This window comes from Pteropus vampyrus, unplaced genomic scaffold (assembly GCF_000151845.1).
Source record: "Pteropus vampyrus isolate Shadow unplaced genomic scaffold, Pvam_2.0 Scaffold210, whole genome shotgun sequence".
Lineage (NCBI taxonomy): Eukaryota > Metazoa > Chordata > Mammalia > Chiroptera > Pteropodidae > Pteropus > Pteropus vampyrus.
Window position 1 is genome coordinate 2,558,071 of NW_011888991.1, and position 20,764 is coordinate 2,578,834.

General features: G+C 49.3%; 1 protein-coding gene across 8 annotated transcripts in view; it reads left to right on the forward strand.

Moving 5' to 3' along the window:
* NISCH (nischarin) overlaps positions 1–20,764 on the forward strand; it is a 30,927-nt gene that overhangs the window by 4,947 nt on the left and 5,216 nt on the right. For 3 of the 8 annotated variants that reach the window (XM_011372566.2, XM_011372568.2, XM_011372572.2), the window contains exons 4-17: positions 4,754–4,802; positions 5,281–5,444; positions 5,830–5,925; positions 7,343–7,438; positions 8,674–8,826; positions 9,467–9,535; positions 10,052–10,237; positions 10,421–10,549; positions 11,725–11,838; positions 12,146–12,257; positions 16,495–16,619; positions 17,013–17,114; positions 17,772–17,821; positions 18,640–20,025. In XM_011372566.2, coding sequence (XP_011370868.1) covers positions 4,754–4,802; positions 5,281–5,444; positions 5,830–5,925; positions 7,343–7,438; positions 8,674–8,826; positions 9,467–9,535; positions 10,052–10,237; positions 10,421–10,549; positions 11,725–11,838; positions 12,146–12,257; positions 16,495–16,619; positions 17,013–17,114; positions 17,772–17,821; positions 18,640–20,025 — 2,831 coding nt within the window. Of the gene's footprint in view, positions 1–4,753; positions 4,803–5,280; positions 5,445–5,829; positions 5,926–7,342; positions 7,439–8,673; positions 8,827–9,466; positions 9,536–10,051; positions 10,238–10,420; positions 10,550–11,724; positions 11,839–12,145; positions 12,258–12,830; positions 16,162–16,494; positions 16,620–17,012; positions 17,115–17,771; positions 17,822–18,639; positions 20,026–20,764 lie in introns of those variants that run through there. The other 5 variants (XM_011372570.2, XM_011372571.2, XM_011372569.2 and 2 more) reach the window with 4 other exon arrangements.

Below are 20,764 nucleotides of genomic sequence, written 5' to 3' on the forward strand. Positions count from 1 at the left end.
ACATTCCATCACCCCAAAAAGGAACCCCACACCCATTCACAATCATTTCCCATCCTCTTCTGCCCCTAGCAATCACTAATCTTTCTGTTTCCATACTTTCATATAAATGGAATCAAAAGTATATGGCCTTTTGTGACTGACTTCTTTGACTTAGCATAATGTTTTCAAGGTCCCTTCATATTGTGGCATAAGTCAGTACTTTTGTCCTTTTATGGACTAAATCTTGTTTAGATGTCCATAGTTGATGGACATTGGGATTGTTTTCTCTTTGGGACTATTATGAATAATGCTGCCATGAGCATTCATATAGAAGTTTTTGTGTAGACATGTTTTCATTTCTGTTGAGTATATACTAGTGGAATTACTGGGTCATATGGTAACTGTTTAACTCTTTGATGAGCTGCTGAATTTTTTTCCTTAGCAGTGGTACCATTTTCCATTCCCAACAGCAATGTATACATTATTGCCCCACATCTTTACTAATACTTTTTCTGTTCATTTTTTTGATAGCCATTCTAGTGGCTATGAAATGATATCTCATTGTGGTTTTGATTTGCATTTCCCTAATGAGTAGTGATGTTGAGCCTCTTCAGGTGCTTGTCATTTGCATATCTTTGGAGAAATGTATTAAAATTCTTTGCACTTAAAAAAATTAGGTTACTTGTATTTTTTTGTGGAGTTACAGTTTTTTATATATTTCCAGTGGTAGATCCATATCAGAAATGTAATGTGCAAATATTTTCTCCCATTGTGGAGATTTTCCTTTTCTTGATAGTTCCTTTTTAGATTTTGATGAAGTTCATGTTATCTGTTTTTTTCTCCTTTGGTCACTTATGTTTTGGCATCATGTCTTGCCTAATCCAGGGTCACAAAGATTTACAACTATGTTTTTTTTATAGTTCTAGCTGTTATGTTTAGGTCGATCCATTTTGAGCTGTATATGATGTGAGGTAGAGGTCCAGCTTCATTCTTTTGCAATGTGGATTTTAATGGCAAGGAAAGAAAGTACTGGTTCTTTCCCAGTGCTTTCCCAACTCTGAGATGGGATATCTGGGGCCCTAGGTTGCAATGAGAAGGCACTGGGCCTATTACTATACTGTCTCTCTTTAGATAGCCATGTCTCCATACTCCTGGACCCTCAGTGACAGACTTCATCCCAGAACCCCAGAGCAGAGGTTTTCAAATTCACTGAAATGGAGTCCCAGGGAGAATTCCAGTACCCCATTTTGTGATAGGCTATCTAACTGTGGATCTGGGAGGCAGGCAGAGCCGAGTTTATCTCTCAGTCCTGTTGTTTCCCGTCAGTTTATTCCAAGTCAGGCATCTAACCTCTCTGTGTCCCAGTTCCTCTTTTGTGAGCTGAAGGGTGATCACCCCAGCCCTTGAGGAATGTAGGAGATGGTGCCATGAAAGTAAAGGGCCAAGAAGAGTGATGACCCATGATGAGGTGCCCCAGGTGCTAGCCAGTACCAGCTGCTCTCAGTTCTCTTCAAAGGTAGCATTTATGTGATTTTCTTATTTTAAAACCAGTTGGCTAGAACAAAGACCCTTTTTAAAATTTGAAATCAGGAGCCATGATGGAACTGTTACCATCTTAACATCAGCCTGGGCATTTGCATCTGTCATTTGTTTTAGTTGCAAAGTACTTAGGCTGTAAATTGTAACAGATTTCTTTGCAATTTATAATCTTGGATCTCTCTTCAGTTAAAGTTGAGGCTTGAATCGCTCAATGGGGAATTTTTACTTAAAGTCAAATGGCACATAGTATACTTGACTCCTGCTACAGTTCTTCATCGCATAAATAGAAGACAAAGATGCGAACCACACAGTGATGTATAACTGAGTCCCTCTTTAATGCCCCCCTGACAAGCACTCCATGCTCAAGTGCATACAGCAGCAACATCAGGCTGGGGCCTGGGGTCATACGTTGAGTGCAAGCGTGTGTGTTGTGGAATGCACTTGGTTGTGGGGCTCTGTGTGCACAGACATGCTCAGTTAAAATGGTAGTTGCAGAGCTACAGCCCAGCTAGTCTATAGCATGTTTGCATGCAGCTCACACCACTGCCCAATGCTGCATACCAACATGTGATCCTGTCAGGCAACTGATCAGTTGGTCTGTAATACATTGTGGGGGTGAGTGTTATATTTTTTAAGCATAGCTAATAACATTTTTAATTGAAATTTGTATTGCAATATAAAGAATGTCTTTTTTAAAAAAAAATATTTCAATTCAGGCATATGTGGCACCCCAAAGCACTTCGAGTCCCTTTACCCAAAGCACAGTTAGGTGGGGTGTGTGGGGAGTCACCTGTCCCCATAAGTGACCTTTTGGCAGTATCTGCAGCAGCTTAGGCCCCCCATCTCCTCCTGGCCAGAGTGAGACCTGACTATACACCTGTGCTGTGCACGTAGGGCCGCATTATAACTGGAACGCTCACTGAGGGGGCAAAGTGTTGTTCTGAGGAGACCAGTGCTCTGTATTTGAAGGCTTGAGGCATTTCTTTGTTTCTTTCTGATTAAGTCTCTCAAGGTGAAGATAGCCTGGGAAACTAAATTGATAGTGTTGTAGCAGCCTGCGCTTCCTGTGCCCCAAAAAACGGGAACAGAAATTGTTACATAGTTCGCTTTTTACATTGCTCAGAAGTGAAAATGTGCCCTCTGCTTAGCATGAATTCTTGGCCCTCACTGTCTCTCACATGGCTATTTCCAGAAATTCCATCCCTGTCACCTTAGCAGGACTGGCATTGGCACCAGCTGCCTGAAGAAATGTAACTCTGAGGGTGGGAGTTGTTAGGTACTGACGGTGGGCAAGGAGTCTTTTTCCCAGGGAAGTCCTCCTAGAACCCTCGGGGCGAATGACAGGATGGAGGAGCCAGGAGCTGCTCAGGGCTATGTCTAGGCTCTCCAGGCAATTCCAACTACAGGGAGGATAGGGAAGTGTAGATTTGGAGACAGGGCTTGGTTCTCAAAACTTGGTAGGGAAATGAGTCTTTGGATCATTCTAAGCTCTTCCTAATCTTCAGTACTTCACAGTAGCCAGGTAAAATGTAATTGAGTTTAAGTTGTTGCAAGAGACTGAAGTCGAACTCCAGTGTTAACTGATAGCCTCTCTTCTCTCTAGCTGGAGCACTCTCCTGCTCGGAGCCTGATCTGTCCCTTTGATGGCCATTTTACATTCTTCCCTGCATCTTGTGAAACTCTGAGCCCCTTAATTCTGGGGCTGTGTTTGCTCATTTTTTTCCTCTTTGGCTTTTTGTCAATTTGCGGGGCGGTGGGGGTGGGGAGCTGGGAGTTTATTCTCACACTATATGTAAAAATTTCAAGCAGATTAAAAAGATAAACACATTTTTAAAAGATGCCATAAAGTACTAAAAGAAAAAAGAAGAATATTTGTATAATCTTAGGGTGGGAGAAGAGGCCCCAAAGTCACAAAAGAAAAGAATCACAGATGAAACAACATAAAAATGAAAAACCCACTCTGTGTCAGGAAAACCTCCACAAACAAAGATAAAAGGCATGCACATACAGGGAGAAGATATTTGAAGCACATAAAAAACCTTTAAAATGTCCATTATGTATAAAAGATAAGAAAGAGATAAACCAAAGAGAAAAACAGGAAAAGGACACCCTGTCTCCTGTAACCTGTTGCCTTTCAAGTCCCATAAACATGTGAATGGCATGTATTGGTGGCAGTGATGTTCCTGTGAATTATGAAGGCAATTGTGCAGCCTCCATCTGGACCTGTTTGCGAAAAGTCCTGTTGGCTGCCATCTGTCAACTGGTTAAAATTCTTACCTGTGGGATGTGGGGCTGAGGGCCTGGGGGCCTCGCCAACCCTATAGTCACACCACTAAAGAGTTAATGCAATTGGTTATATGCAGAGAGGCTTCAAGGCCAGATGCTTGGGTGTGTGGCTTTGCTAGTTTCTAGCCATGTAGAATTGGAGAGTTTTACAGCACCTCTCATCTCAGTTTGCTCATCTGTGAAACAGAGTTCACAGTAATGTCTTCCTTGCGTAGGGTGTTGGAGTCTGAGTGAACCACCGCATAGCGAGTACTCAGGCCATCGCCCAGCATGAATTAAGACCCAAGCACATTAGCTTTTCATGTGACTGAAGGCTTGTCTTTGTCATGTCTTCTTCATCACATTCTAAAAGGAAATCTTTTCCTGCTTTCTCATGACGCTGGGGCCAAGTGGTAGTGTTGCAAGTTCTGTTGCAAGACTTGAAGGGATGAGCACAGGAAGAGAGTAAGTGCTCACTCTTTCCTAAGATATCTTTGAACGTGAAAGGAAGTAGAAATGGTCACTATCAGGGAGGGTTGGCTCTGGAAGTATTTTATCCCATAAGGGTCATGGGAGCCCTTTTCCAGAAGAAACAGGACTTCCTCTCACCATGCCCTCTCCTAGGGTCTCCCAGGGCCAGTTGTGGTAGCTGCTGGCTTCCTGACAAGCATTTGATTGGCATAGCCAAGCCTTCTGGGCCTCAGGTTCTCAACCAGTGCCCTTGTGGGCTTGAAGTTGCAGCATTAGTCTGGTTTCTACTTTTGAGGAGACATTTCAAATGTTCCTATGACTGAGAATATTTAGTTTCTCTTTCTAAGCATCTTGATTCATTATAGGTTTACTCTCCCCTACGTTGTTAACTTTCTGGTGAGCTTGCACTGCAACGGCAGAGCAGGTAGATAGGGAATGTGCAAGTCTGGTGACTAGGGACAAGTTGGCATCCTAACTGTGGGTTTTGTTTTCTCTGCAGGAGATAAATGGCATCACTGCAGCACTGGCCGAGGAGCTCTTTGAAAAAGGTATGTGACTGTGGGTCCTCAAATTACTGGGTACAACTTGCCCAGCACTATTACGGGCCTGGGACCCTATACTGTGCTAGGGGCCTGTGGCCCTATACTGTGCTAGCATCTTTGGCCTCACCTAACTCAAGATGTCTGCATCTTGGAGTTTGCAGCGTAGGTCTGTTGCCCACAGTATTGCCTTACATCAGCTTTATCCTGGCTCAGTGCCTCAGATTTTGGCTTCCCAGCTACACGTTCCCCTGGCCCTTCCCTCCTTTGTAATCACGTATCCTGGGTGTGCCCTGTGCCCACCATGAGCTCAGCAGGGCACTATCTTCTCCATACTCAGGACTGTGGCTTTGTCCTGATGCAGTGTGGTGCACATAATGGATACTTGCCAGGAACTTGTTAACAGCCAAGTGGGTAGACACCCTGGCCACTTGATGGGGACAGGGCTGGGGCTGGATGCTTACTCTGTAGGGCATGGCTTTTGCAGGTGAACAGCTTCTGGTGGCTGGTGAGGTCTTTGCCATTGGGCCTCTACAGCTCTATGCTGTCACCGAGCAGCTGCAGCAGGGAAAGCCCACATGTGCCAGTGGGGATGCCAAGACTGACCTCGGACACATTCTGGACTTCACGTGTCGCCTTAAGTACCTTAAGGTAAAGCTGCAGCAGCTCAGTTGTGGGTGTGATGGGCATACAGCCAGTGTAGGACCTAACAGCTCACTGGCTGGCAGTTCATGTGAAGGAGGCTGGCTGTATGGGCCATCCAGGGAAGGAAGGCCACCTTTTGGGTTCTTGGCACTGTGCTGCTGACTGTGAGCTCCAGGGGGCAGTCGTGATCCAGTGTCCCTTGCTTTCAACCTTGGCTTTAGCCTGGTTTGTTGACTGTGGAAGTGTTGAGCAGGATGCCTGCCCACTCTGCCTCACATAGCCAGGCAGAGCTTCAAGTCGGGTGTGGCAGTTGCTGTAGCCCTGCCCTGTGAACATGGATGGGTAGCGATTGTGGCAGCATCCCTAATTCAAACTGCATCTTTGATTGCAGGTTTCTGGCACAGAAGGACCTTTTGGGACCAGCAACATTCAGGAGCATCTCCTGCCTTTTGATCTGTCAATATTTAAGTCACTTCATCAGGTGGAGGTAAGGCCCAGGGCCCCTGAAGTACAGATAGAGCTGAGTCCTGCATATGTATCATCTTGCTTGTGACTGTATGATGTGGCTAGGGAGTGTTTTTGATGTTGGGTGTCTGGACTTAATTGTAAGGCACTATTACTTTTCATGTTTTCAGTATGTGGCAGATTCCATCTAGGTAAGTAAGGCCAACCCGAAAGCAGAGAAAGAGAGACTTCTGCTGCTCTTTGCTGGTCTGCATGTCTCCGCCCCTCGCATGGGCAGCATTTGGACAGGATGAGGCAGCATTTGGACAGGATGGAGCACCAGTGTCCAGCTCCTTCTGGGCTTCCTCATTCAGGTTGAAGTGCTGAGAAGTCATTCTGAGGGTCAGGCAGAGCCAGTTCCAAGTCTGTTTCCCAAGGCAGTTCAGCAATGAGCTTTGAGGGTTCCTTGCCCTCTGGCATGCCCACACCTAGCAGGAAATACTTTGCATTGCTCACTACTGAACTCCTGGATTTGTGATGCCAATTTTGTTACCATTTTTAAAATGAAAGGAGACTCAGTAACAAATAATAAAAAATGTATTAAAGCATCTATTTCTCGAGCATGGCTTTCATGTTCAGCCCTGTGCCCCATGTCTAATGTACACTCCTTGATGGACTCTTCCTAACAGCCCTGTGAGGTGGGCACTTTTATTCCCATTTTATAATTGAGGAAACTGAGGCTTAGAGAGATAAGGAGGTTTGGCTAGGACCAAACGATTAATGAAGGGAAAGCTGGGATCTGAGTTTAGCTGAGCCTAACTCCAGAGCCCCTGCCACCCATTGGACTATTCTGCCTGCAACATTCTGTGTTCATCTCAGAGACCTGGAGGACTGCTTTCCTTGGTGGGAACTTGTGGAGTGTGCTTCAACCAATGCAGGCTGAGTGAAGACTAGGAAGTTGATGGAGTGCCCGGCTCAGCCTTGCCCTGCCCTGGCTCAGAAGGCTAAGGCTCTGCCACTGGGCTCTGTGGGTCTGGCACTCAGGCAGGTGGCTCAGGGGAATGCGCTTTGGCTACACTGCCTTCTTCTTACTCAACACAGCCGAGACTGGGAAGTGAGCGTGGTGAGCAGGAGGGCCCACCATGCTCACTGTGCTGCAGAGGCCCCTTGCTCTCAGCTCTGGTCCCTGGCCCACACTTTCTGTCCACTGGCCAAGCCCCAAGCAGTCCTTACAGAGAAAATGGAGTTTGTGGTTTATTGTGGGTCTTACCAGATAACTTCAAAGACTGTTTACTCAGCACTAAAAATTGAAGAAAAGAGAGACTTAAGATTTGAGTTATCTCCTGCTTCTAAGGATTTGGGTTCACTGGTGGTTGCGCTCCTTTTGTGTGTGAGTAACAAACATCCACCTCCCGGGACTTCTGATGGAACAATGGTGCAATTACTATTTCTTTTTCCAGATAAGTCACTGTGATGCCAAGCACATCCAGGGGCTGGTTGTGTCGAAGCCCACCTTAGCCACAATGAGTGTCCGCTTCTCAGCAACCTTGATGAAGGTGAGTGCCACCTGTTTCTCCTTTGGGAACTGTCTGCAGGGTAGGGTCTTGTACTTTGGTACTCCTCACCAAGGGTAGGTGTGAACACTGCCACTGTCAGAAACCAGAAGCTGGACCTTCCCCTGGGCCTGAGCAGCCACACACTCACTTGGGATTTCCCAGCACTTAGCCGCCCCAGGACACTTTAGTCCTCATCTTCATTAAAAATCACATTGTTAAGCAAGCTATTTTGGGGGAACTGAGTACCCCCACTCCTCCCACCCCTCAAAAAAAATCACTGGTTTTGGACGAGCAAATTGTTAAGCAGTAGCAAGTAGCAGGACATTTATTATATTGATATAAATGTTTCTCTGAGCTTAAAAAGCTCTGGCTTAGCACTTGTTTGTGTCCTGTTTTTAGTGGACTTGAAGGAGACAAGTTAGGCCTTGTTATTTGTATGTGAGCATCAGAAATACTCGATTTGAGAATGTCAGAGGTTCCTGTTTACCTTTTTATGGAATGCATCTTAGTAATGTTAAAATTCTTCTCCAGAAAAGGCACAGTGGCTACTTTTATGACTTAGACTGTCTAATCAAGATTTGAGTTTGGTAGAAGTTGAGGCTTACTGGCTAAAAGAAGGAGGCTTGTGTCAAGAGCAAGGGTGTCAGACAACCTTGCCCCTCTTGGAGCAAGAGGCACTCTCTGCTGCCCGGCTCACAGGGCCCAAAATGATTGATTGAGAGAGGAGAGGTCTTGTGGGCATGAAAAGTCAAAATAAGGAGGCCTCCTTCCCTGCCCTTTAATGATGTCCTTGCACTCCGTGCTGCTACCCTTTTCTCAGCATTGTTGGGTTTGAGCCCTGTGATATAACAGTTAAAGGGGCCTGCTGCCCACAGTGGGGACCACAATGTCACCTCGAAAAGCACAACTGCCTGGAAACACCATGAATTCTGACCTTTAGCCTCTGAGATTTAAGCCAAAAAAGGCATCACTACATAGCAAAAGGCTCTTGTGGGCTTGAAAAGCATTTGCTCCTGAAGCAGGGCTAGAATATATTCCAAGTAGCTGTTATGTTGCTAAGCTTTTCAGTTATTTCACAATCGTTTAAAGACATATGAACCAAAGCCCAATTTTAATGCAAGTTCACTTCCACATGCTAAATATGCTCAAGCCCTTCCTGAAATTGTGCAATGATAGCGTTCCCAGTGAATGTTGCGTGAGGGCCCAAGTGTAGCTCAACAGATGTTCTTACACAGGAAGTCCTCGTTCCTGAAGCCTCAGAATTTGATGAGTGGGAGCCAGAAGGCACAGCCTTGGAAGGCCCTGTGACTGCGATCATCCCCACTTGGCAAGCTCTGACCACCTTAGACCTGAGCCACAACAGCATCTCTGAGATCGACGAGTCTGTGGTACGCTCTCAGCAGCAGGCACTAGGGCCTTCTCTGGCTTGACTGAACCCTGAGATTGGATATTTAACTTGGCTTTTTCTGGAAGACCACAGAAAATCTGTGTTCTGTGCATTGCCTGTAATTTTTAAATTCAAAATAAGTGAAATTGAATTTAGAACCAAATGAGGCATATTAATTGCACGTATATTTGAAATAAAAATACAGTGAGTGATGACATTTATTCCCAAAGAGTGGAATGCAAAAATCATTCCTCAGCTTCCAGATGTGCCCATGTAAGAGTGACATCCAGGTGGCATTTGGAAAATAGGAGTGACTCCTGTATTTTTGCTTTTCAATGGGTAGTGTTGGAGAAGGATGGACAGACATTTTTCTCTGGAACCTTGCCATTTGTCATTTCATAAGCTGAGTGCTCTATAAAAACGGAGACGTGCTCATCACTGGAGTCCCTGTGTGGTCCTGTGGACATACTGCTGAGTGGGCACTGGGAGGAGTCACGTCAATGGCCCTGCAGAGACAGCCATCCCAATAATCCATGGTTGGAAGAGTCTCAGGGTATCTGTCTGCCATGTACAGGGGTTATACAGGGTCCAGTCTCCTAGAGTAACATTGGTTGGGTGTTGTCCTTTTTTTTTTCCACAAGAAACTGATTCCAAAGATTGAGTTCCTGGACCTGAGTCACAATGGAGTGCTAGTAGTGGACAACCTGCAGGTAATTAATGTCTTTGGAGATCATTGCCACATGTGGGTTTCTGAGAAGGTCCCTGAGAGTTCAGAAGGCTGGTGCAGCCTTGGTAGTTTGACCATACCCGGGGTTTTCTGTCACAGGTACTTGAAAGGTGTCTGGGTGCACCAGAGGTTCATAGGGGCAGGGGCTGCTGCTCTCCATGTAGGGTTTCAGTGATGCACTGAGCAATTGTTGCTGTAGTTCCCCAGAATTAGAAAAGATGAATAAGTACAAGTAGAGTGAGATGACCATGATCCACCTCCATCGTGATGATGAACAACCTCATTTTCAAAGCCCACACCTACCCTGTGGTTGTGCTGCCTCTGCAGAGGGTGCCAGTGGGCTGTGGCATGCGCAGGGGGAAAGAGGGGTTCTCTTCCAAATAACAGCCTACAGAACTGGTCATTTTAGGTTGGAAGGCCCATCACACCTTTAGTGTTAGTCTCCTTTCTTTGGAGCCTTGACCTGAACCAGTTAACCCTGTTCTCAATGCTGCCACAGCACCTGTACAACCTTGTGCACCTGGATCTGTCCTACAACAAGCTCTCCTCCTTGGAGGGGGTTCACACCAAACTGGGGAACATCAAAACTCTGAACCTGGCAGGCAACCTCCTGGAGAGTCTGAGTGGTCTGCACAAGCTCTACTCCTTGGTCAACCTGGATCTCAGCAATAACAGAATCGAACAGGTGAGCCACGTCCCAAGAGGATCTCAGAGTTCTGAGATGGCAGGGCCTTGGTGTTTATCACTTTAAAGAAGAATGGTGAAGGTTTTTTTTTTTTTTTTTTCATCTAGAAGAGACCATCAAATGTGTTGTCATGTTGCCAAAGTGTTAAAAGAAGGGATGAGGGGAATGAAATTTGCTTTGCAGATGGAGGAGGTCAGGAGCATAGGCAGCCTCCCATGTCTGGAGCACGTGGTTCTGCTGAACAACCCTCTGAGCATCATCCCTGACTACCGAACCAAAGTGCTGGCTCAGTTTGGAGAGAGGGCCTCTGAGGTAGGCTGCTAGGGTTGGGGGTGGGGTGGGGATTAGCTCCATCTAAGAAATAGTCTGGACAGAGTCCACATTTTCACAGGTAGAGCCGGGGGTAGTGTCCCCACCCTGAAGAGCCTTTCAGTTCTGGGAAGTCTGCCTCCCCAGGAAAAAGCTCCCTCACCCCTTCTGCAACCCCTCCTGTCAGTGGCCACGGACTACCGTAGTTCCCCAGCAGGCTTCCCTCGTGACACTTCTTTCAGAGCTTCATGCCAAGAGGGCTCCCCACAAGCCTACAGGCACAGACTGAGTGTGGAGGGACTCTCTTCAGCTTCTTAAATAGTAACATTGATTATTGTAGGCAAGGGTCAGAAATAAGATATTTGAAATGATCATGTTCCCTGGACAACTTCTGGCCATGAAGTCTGGCTATAAACCCAATGTGCCCACCTTTACCAGTATAACCCAGCCAGTATCTACTGCCTGCTAATTGTATCTCGTCACCTACCACCATGCCAACCAAACAGGTCCTTCGCCAGGTTCAGCTGTCTACTCAGCCTCAAGCAGGCCCTTCCCCTACTCTCCCAAATCTCAGACCAGAAGATACCTAGAAATCTGCATTCTTCCCTCACCCTGCCCTCCCCTCCACCCAAGCCTACCATCTCTTTTTGTCCCCAAGTGCCCCTTCCTCCATAGTCACCAAGACAATGTTCACAAGATGACACCTTCCCTCCCTGGCTCTAGGCTCTTGGGACCTTCCTTCATTTGACTGCACTGCTTGGTCCCACACTGCCTGCCAGCCCACAACTCCTCCTGCATTTGTAGATAGAGGTCCTGCTTCCCATGCCTTTGCCCTCCCAGTTCCCCAGCCCAGAAGGCCTTCTCCATGCTCTTTACTAATCTGAGTTCTGCTGTAATTGAGAGCTTTGTTCAAGTCACTGCCTTACCCCAATCTCAGCTACCCAAGAGGCCTCCTCAATTGACCTTGTACTCCTGCCTCACCAGAAACAAACTAGGCAGTTTGAGACTTCCCCAGGCCACCTAAGGAGCTCCCAGGTCACTTTATGTGTGGTGAGGAAGTCACCTCCCAGTGGGCTGAGCCTCACAGGGCCTGACCCACACTTTGACAGGACTCCCACCATTGTATTCTTACTATGTTTGTCAGCCCCTAGGCTGATAGCCATTTCTGGACTCTGCAGGTCTGTCTGGATAACACAATGACCACAGAGAAGGAGCTGGACACTGTGGAAGTGCTAAAAGCAATTCAGAAAGCCAAGGAGGTCAAGTCCAAACTGAGCAATCCTGAGAAGAAGGTGGGTCTTTGTGTGGGAGGTAAGAGCAATGTCACTCAGTGGAACTGGGTCGTGGAAGTACTAGGGACCATTAAGTGAGTCCTGGCTGCATGGCCTTGGGCAAGTCACACCTCTCTTCTCATCTGTAAGATGGGAGGAGTGATAGAACCTACCACATGGGGTTACTGAGGGTTAGGTGAGACCGACTTCTCCATCACCAATGTTTATGAGAACCTTTTGAGTTTCTCCTCCTCACCCCTGGCTTTTAGAGTTCTGTTCTTCCTGAGCCTTCTTTTCTCTCTCGGGCTGACTCAAGCACTCCTCCTAGGTCAGTGAGGATTGCCGGCTCTCAGCTGCTCCCTGTGTCAGACCCAGCAGCTCCCCTCCCACCGTGGCTCCCAGCTCCACCTCTCTGCCCCAGCCTATCCTCTCCAACCAAGGTAATCATGTATGTAGCCTTCTGCCTAGCAGAGCCAAACAGGCCCTGCTGGGCCCCCTGGTTGGGCTGGAGTTGGGGGGAGATGTTGGCACCTGCTCCTCGCAGGGTTCAGTCACAGGGAGGGTGCAGTGCTGTCTGCAGGCCAGCTCCCCTCAGAGTGGCACATGGTAGGAGTGCCTGGCCTGATTTCAGCTGTTGTTGCTTAGTGAGGACCACTCCCCCATTGCTCTGATACCCAAACCCATCTCCTCTAGGATACCACAGGGTGTCTAATGGGGCCCTGAGGCTGCTCTTTGAACAGACTCGGGGCTGCTGGCTCATAAAGACCCTGCTCCCCTGCAGGCAGTGTGGGCGAATTGGCTCCTTGTTAATGGGAAGCCAGGCCTTGACACTTTCCTGAGTTGGCCGCCCTGATCCCTGTGTGGGAAGCTTTCTTTAATCTTTGCCTCATCTCTGCGGCTCAGCCCTAAACATATGGGGCCTAGACAGGCTGTCCACGAACCCATGGAAGACCAGTCCCTTTCACCTGCCCACTGTCTTAGCGTTTTCAAAGGGTTTTCACCTCTGAACCCAGGCATCCTCGGAGATGAGTGAGTGAAGCAGGTCCCATGAGAGTGTCTGCTGGCCTGGCCCCCACGGAAGAGGGGAGGGTGTGCCATCCCGAGTGGAGCCGAGGCTCGGGACACACAGGAAGGAACGCCGCCCGCCCACCCGGGCTCCTGGAGACGCAGAACTTGGTGTGAGGTCTTGGGAAAACAGTTTGACCTTATGTTTCAAGAGCCAGAAAAACGTTTGCACCCCTTGACCTGGTAACCCCTCTGGTGGGGATTTTATCTTGGTGGGATAAGATAAGGGAAGGGGACACGAAATGCTCACTGCAGCATAATTTATGCTATCGAAGCGGGGAATATGACAAATGTCAGAGGATGAGAAGGAGATTAAGCTGTGGTGCAAAATACACTGCAGCCATCACATTAGAGAGGGGAAGACTGGGTAGGACGAAGAGAGAAGCGCTTGGGTAAATTAGAAAGCCTGCTGCAGGGCAGTGCACCAAGGTCACAGCTGTGAAATGTGGGAGAGCGCTCTTGAGAAGGGATGGTGATGTTGGCTGCCAGAGTGATTGTCAATTTACTTTTGTAACTCCCTTGACTGAGAAATTTTGGTTTTATTTTTATATATAAAAGGGGCGGGGGCCGGGGCGTATATCACTGTGAAGATGCCTCCCTGACCTCATCTCCTGCCTCAGGGTCAAAGCCCTCTTCAGGCCTCACACCCATGCTGCCCAATCACAGCACTGCAGGAATTGCTTGACTCGGGTTCTAGGGACAGGGAGCTGCGACTGGTCCTCGAGGCCAGGGTCCAGTCGGTGCTCAGTCAGCCTTTGTGGAATTGATGAATGATTATCTGACTGAGCGAGCAAGTGGAGAACAAGCTGGTAAAGAGAGGACTTCCAGTGGGGTGAGAGAGGCATCTGCCTCCAGAGCCGCAGCTGCAGGCAGCCCCCCCACCCCCCTTTGCTGGTGAAGCCTCTGTACCAGCCAGGCCCAGGCCTCAGCCCCGCTTCCTCACTGACCCCCTCTCCTGGAGACACACCACCGAGTGACTCACTGTAGTCTGTTTCCCCCTTTCCCAGATGCTGGACATTTAGACTTTGTCTCCACGTTTGCACCACTTATAAATAAAACTGCAGTGGATGTCTGTGTGCACACCTCTTTCCTTTTTGTGAGAAACAAAGGACGGGCCCCCATCTGAGCACTCTCCTGATGATCCCTGTCCCATCCTCTGAATGGCCCTTTCTGACCACTTATTTTGTACAAACTGTGGTCCAGGAAGGAAGCAGAGAGACTATCCCAATCCTCATTTCCTCAGCTCCAAAAAGGGCTGGGGTGGGGGGGTAGTGGCAAGAAAATGTTGCTTTTTTTTCTCACTAAATGGAGGAGTCTACAGCTGTTCGCGTTCAGCTATGTACTGCTTTATCTTGCCTGAATGGGTAAAGATTTCTCGTGTGGGAGCAGCTTTGCTCCCAGCCTGATTCCCTAGAAATGAACATACTTGTGAATAAACTGGGTACTCAGGGGCCCGCTTGAAGGGATGCTATCCAGTAAACACCAGGCCTCTCGTCATCTCAGGAGCTGTTAGCCAGCTTGTTGGAGTCATGAAGAATTGTGACCAATAGGAGCTGACATACGAAATGCTAGGGTTGGTTCTTTAGGCAGGGCGCGGAGCTGAGAGGAAGCCATAGAGAAGTTGTTAGGAGCAGGCACCTAGGGATCAGTCAGCTGAGTTTGCATCCCAACTTGGCCATGTTCCCTCAAGCAATTCTGAAGCCTCTCTGAAGCTATTTTCTCAACTTGAGTGTATACACCCTACTTCATCAATTCTAAGATGCACACAGTTCCACCTTGTGACTTCTCTGAAATTGAGATGCATCTTTCAGTCAGTGGTGTCTCATAGTTGCCGTCAGCCAACTGATATTCGTGATGGAGTCGTGTGAAAACCTTCCTTGGACACCTGCTAAGACCAAGATGGCACCACATCTACGCATCTTAGATTCGATGAACTGTGGTAAATAAGAGGCATGTGTGAGCTAACACTGGGCAAGCACTCTCCCGTGTCCTTTTTTTGGGGGGGGGGGGTGCTTCAAGATGACAGTGCCCCTGAGGAACTTGGGGAGTTGAGCTGTATGCCCAAGGGAGAACAGAATGATTTGGGGTTTTTTTGTAGAGGGAGAGGTATTCTAGAGGTGGGTTTCAAAATGACCAGTACAGTGCCCCTGAGGAACTTGGGGAGATGAGCTGTATGCCCAAGGGAGAACGGAATGATATGGGGGTGTTTTGTAGAAGGAGAGGGATTTCTAGAGGAGAGGGATTTGCAGTGGAGGTGGTGTGGAAGGGGAATTTCAAGGGATGGGGAGGATCTGAGCATGTGAGTTCCAGGAGAGAAGGGTGTGCTTCATGCATGTGTGCTTACAGTTCTTCCTACCTGTGCAGAGCACCTGCTGCTGCTCTTGGCGGAGGAGTCTGGGCTTAGGCCATTGGCCTGCCTACCTCATTGGCAGAGGACCTGGCCTACCTGAGTTGTCCTGTCCCCGGGCAGTAGCAGAGCTGGACAAGGGTTTGTGACTACTAGGGCTCTTTCACTGAACCGTGGTGACTGGTGGTAAAGCCAGGCTGTGGAGGCAAGCCCTGGGCTCCTGCGAAACAAGGATCAATGCCCAATGTTCATCTCATCCAACCGGCTACACCTAGGAAAATGTTTAAAACGGCTTTATCATAACTCCACCAGTCTAGGAAATGTCTGGAGTACAGTAATGAGTCCAGACGTGCTATAATGAAACAGCCTCAACAGTGTTTAAAAACACCATGTGTTTCTCAGGAGCATGAGTCAGTGTGTTACCTAGGGGAGGGTCAGTGGGTATATTCTGTGAGAAGCAGGCCATAGGTGTTGGGCATGGGCTGTCCTTGTGGTCCTGTGCCCTTGTGTGTCTTGAAGCTCTGCAGAGGTGTCAGATTGGGGGGATGGGGCTTCATTTAGTCATTTTGCTTGGCAGAGGCTCTAGGAGTGAATACGTTTAAGGCTCTTGATGGACATATTGCCAAACTGCTCTCCTGACAGGCAGGCCAGCTCGCACCCCAGTGCCCGCTTCTACCCAGTCAGGCCGAGTCTGGGCCGCACAGTCTGACCTTAGCAAAAGTGAGAGACAACTGGTGTCTTGTTCCAACTTGCCCTTATATGATTACTTGTGAGGGTGAGCGTTGTTTCATGTTATATCCATTGGCCATTCTTTTGCGGAAGTTCTGTTCATTCTTTGCAGTCTTCTAATGGGATTTCCAACTTTCTTCCCCTATTTTTGTCATCTGTAACAGCCTTTTATAGATTAAAGATAAAAATGTCAAATATTGTAAGTACTTCTTTCTCATTTCATTGGACTTTGATTTATCTTAGTAGGTTTCTTTTTTTTTTTTACTTATAGTTTAGTTTTTATGTAGTTACAGTTCAGTTTCTTCCTCTGGATTTAAGCTCAGAAAGTCTCTCTACCCCGAGATTAGATAAGCAGTCATTTGTTCTTTCTTCAGGTTACTTTAAGATTTCAGTTTTAACATTCTGTAATCTACGTGGCTGGATTTTGGGTTCTGACTAGCCCTCGGCCATGCTGGTATTCCAAAGGCCCAGCCCCATTTGTTGAATGGCTGCTCTCCTGCCCTGCTGTCCCACCCGCCTGCCCCTGGTCTCTCCAGGAATCATGTTTGTGCAAGAGGAGGCCCTGGCCAGCAGCCTCTCGTCCACTGACAGTCTTAATCCTGAGGACCGGCCCATTGCCCGGGGATGCTCTGATTCCTTGGAGTCCATCCCTGCCGGACAGGTAATGCCTACCTCTGCATCCTGCTTCTGGGGATTGGTTACCTCTGTGCCAATGCTTGTCTAAGGCTATCTGGAATTAGAAGGTAGCCTGACTAGAGCAAATGCTGCCAGTGCTTGGTATACTCTCTGCTTTGTGGTTAAGGATCTATGTTCAGCCACCCACTCCCTTCCTCCTCTTTCCTCCCTCCGCCAATGGGAACAGGCAGTTCTCTCTCACTGGGCCCTGGGGGGACAAAGCCAGATGACCTTTAGCCCATGTGAGTGGATTCCCCTGGGGAAAGCAATTCGGGGGCGGGGTGGCTTGTTTGGGTTCCAAATGCATCAGGAAGAGTTTCTCCCCTGCTGCCTGGCACCCCTGGGCCATTCTGCCCATTCCTGCATGTCACCCTGGTAGTTTGGGACACAGTATGACTCTGGCACCTTCTCTGTGGCTGCTGCTGAGGGTTCCGGAGCTTCTTCATGTGTCCTGGGAAGAGAGGAGGAAGGCAAGTGTGGGGTGAGTGGCTCATTTGCTGTGTGCGTGGGGAGTGTGCTTGGTACCTGGGCCTCCCTCCAGCCCCATCTCTGTTCAATAACACAGGGTCATGGTTGTGTGACCCTGGGGCAGTTTGCAGAGTTCTCATTCTGTCTCAGCACTCCATAACACTCTCTCCTTTCACCTTCCCCGGGGTCACACAGTAGGAAGGAAGCTTCCTAAGCTTAGGTGTTCCCCATTGCCCAGAAATCATTGGAAGGGCCTTGCCAGGTGCTATGCAGCCTCTGTTCATTGTGTCCTCTACTGGCCAGTTACCAAGTTGGTAGACTGTCCACGTGGACCCTCTGAGGTGGCATAGGGAGCACTTAGGTGCCAGACCCAGAGGTATAAACTGAACCGCAGAGTGGCAAGAGGCTCTGGCCCAGGGATTGGGAGCGTGGGCTGGGAGTAGACAGACAGATGGGAATCAGTGCTGCTGGGCACTGACAGGATAATTGTAGGGGTCTTCTGCCTCCAGGCCCTAGAATCTACCCCAGAGTAGAGAGTGGGATGGTGAGGAACTTACTGCAGGGCAGTGAAGGAGGACAGATGGGGTACCTGGCTCAAGGTCCAGTACCTGCTAGATGTCAGGGAATGAATATAGCAGGTTGGGGCTGACCACATTCCCTTTTCTGTCAGGCACCTTCCGATGATTTAAGGGACGTATCCGGAGCTGTTGGTGGCACAAGGTAAAGAAGTTGGTTAAGAAGGCATTCTGGGCCTTCTGTCAGCTATGGGCTAGTGATAACCGGTTAGATTTTGTTAAAAATCTATTCACAGAATTTCTCCAGACTGTCTCTTTTAAAATAAACACATGAGATGGGCTCTGGTCTGCTTCTAAATTCTAATTTCTAAACTTTATATGATCCATGTTATCCTACACTAGGGGTCAGATCAAGGCTGGTTTGGTCCATAGCCTATGAGCTAAGAATGATTATTCATTCTTAAAGAGCTGCTTAAAAAAAAAAGATGTGGGTGGGGCCTAAAGTATTCGCTCCCTGACCCTTTGTGGAGGAGGTTTCCCAGCCCTGTTGTACTCATATTTTTTCATGAGGGCAGTGGTGGCCAAGAGGAGCTTGAATTTAAATGTGAAGGTCCTAAGATCCCCCCTGCGATGGGGTGCCTCCAAAGGAAACTGTTGTCAACAAGTTAATGAGTTAATGCCCTTGAGCACTCATTGCCTTTGGAGCTCATGGCCAGCGTCTGAATGACTGCAAAGTTTTTATGATGCTTTTGTTGGGGGAGCCTGTGTGGTGTGAGTAGGACTCTGCTGGACACCTGTCATTAGAGCCCTGGGCATGTGGACTCTGATGAAATTGGCAGCTCTAGCCTTCTAGAACTTTGGCTCCCTAACAGGGAACTTGTCCTAGGAATAGACACGGCTGTTTAGGAGTCTTGGGAGACCCATGAGTTCAGGTTCCATGGAACCAGGATGCAGCAGCAGGCCCTAGACTTGGGAGGCGGGATGTCCCAGACCAGCATGTCATTGAAATGGCTTTTCTCATAGCACAGAGCATGTGGAGCCTGAGGTCCAGGTGGTGCCTGGCTCTGGCCAGATCATCTTTCTACCCTTCACCTGCATTGGCTACACAGCCACCAACCAGGACTTCATCCAGCGCCTCAGCACACTCATCCGGCAGGCCATCGAGCGGCAGCTGCCTGCCTGGATCGAGGCTGCCAATCAACGGGAGGAGGGCCAAGGCGAGCAAGGCGAGGATGACGAGGAGGAGGAGGATGTTGCTGAGAACCGCTACTTTGAAATGGGACCCCCAGACCTGGAGGAAGAAGAGGAGGGAGGCCGGGGAGAGGAGGAGGAGGAAGAGGAGGGTGAGGAGGAGCGCCTGGCCCTGGAGTGGGCCCTGGGTGCAGATGAGGACTTCCTGCTGGAGCACATTCGCATCCTCAAAGTGCTGTGGTGCTTCCTGATCCATGTGCAGGGTAGCATCCGCCAGTTTGCTGCCTGCCTTGTTCTCACTGACTTTGGCATCGCTGTTTTCGAGATCCCGCACCAGGAATCAAGGGGCAGCAGCCAGCACATCCTCTCATCCCTGCGCTTCGTCTTCTGCTTCCCACATGGCGACCTCACTGAGTTCGGCTTCCTCATGCCGGAGCTGTGTCTGGTGCTCAAGGTGCGGCACAGCGAGAACACACTTTTCATCATCTCGGATGCCGCCAACCTGCATGAGTTCCATGTCGACCTGCGCTCGTGCTTTGCCCCGCAGCACATGGCCATGTTGTGCAGCCCCGTGCTCTATGGCAGCCACACCAGCCTGCAGGAGTTCCTCCGCCAGCTGCTCACCTTCTACAAGGTGGCAGGTGGCTGCCAGGAGCGCAGCCAGGGCTGCTTCCCTGTCTACCTGGTCTACAGCGACAAGCGGATGGTGCAGACAGCAGCTGGGGACTACTCAGGCAACATTGAGTGGGCCAGCTGCACGCTCTGCTCAGCAGTGCGGCGCTCCTGCTGTGCACCTTCTGAGGCCGTCAAGTCTGCCACTATCCCCTATTGGCTGCTACTCACACCCCAGCACCTCAACGTCATCAAGGCTGACTTCAACCCCATGCCCAACCGTGGCACCCACAACTGTCGCAACCGCAACAGCTTCAAGCTTAGCCGCGTACCACTCTCCACTGTGCTGCTGGACCCCACACGCAGCTGCACCCAGCCTCGTGGCGCCTTTGCTGACGGCCATGTGCTGGAGCTGCTCGTGGGCTACCGCTTTGTCACCGCCATCTTTGTGCTGCCCCATGAGAAGTTTCACTTCCTGCGCATCTACAACCAGCTGCGGGCCTCTCTGCAGGACCTGAAGACTGTAGTCATCGCCAAGACCCCTGTGACTGGGGACCAGTCCCAGAGCCGCCTTGTGGATGGCCAGCTTGCTAAGGGCAGGGCCAGGTGAGACTAAACACAGGCTTATGGAGCTGGAGGCATGGGGCTTGTTATGTGCCCAGAGAGTTCACATCTCTGTATGTGAGACTACTTACCCCAGTGCACATCTCTGAGCACCTGCAATGTGTGAGTGGGTCCAGAGTGAGCCTAGTTCCTCAGCTGCTCCTCAGTTCCTGACCACCCTCATCAGTGTCCTTGACTCCCTTGAGCTTGGGGCTGGGTTGCTGTTTCTCTCTGAGGGCTTCACAAGGACAGGCTGGATCACTGGGCTCTTGCCACTTTTTCTGGACCTTTCTACTCTGCTCCGCTGGGTCCAGGCATCTCTCAATGCCCCTTCCCCTCAAGGACTCACAGTCTAGTGGCTGGCTCTGTGGTCTGGTAGACTGTTTTCAGACACTACCCGCCTCTGACTCCCAGTTCCATGCCTTCCCCTTTTGGGAGCCTCACACCCCTTCTGGGAAAGACCTGGGTGGCTGACGGGTCCTCTCTCTGCATGTAATTTGGGAAATGCCTTCCAAAGGAACCTGTTGGCTGAGAGCAGCAAGGTCTAAGTGTGTGAGCTGGGTGGTCACCTGATGCAAAGCTTCTTTTCTTCTGGGGGAAGACTGAGGCACAGAGAAGGAAGGAGTAGCGGCCCCGCCTGTTCTTTTTCTCCTTTCTACCCTGCTCCTGCCCCCTGAACCTGGCTTTCCCTGGGCTTCCTACCCAGGTTTCCCTGAGGGCTGCCTGGGGCTAGGAGTAGAGG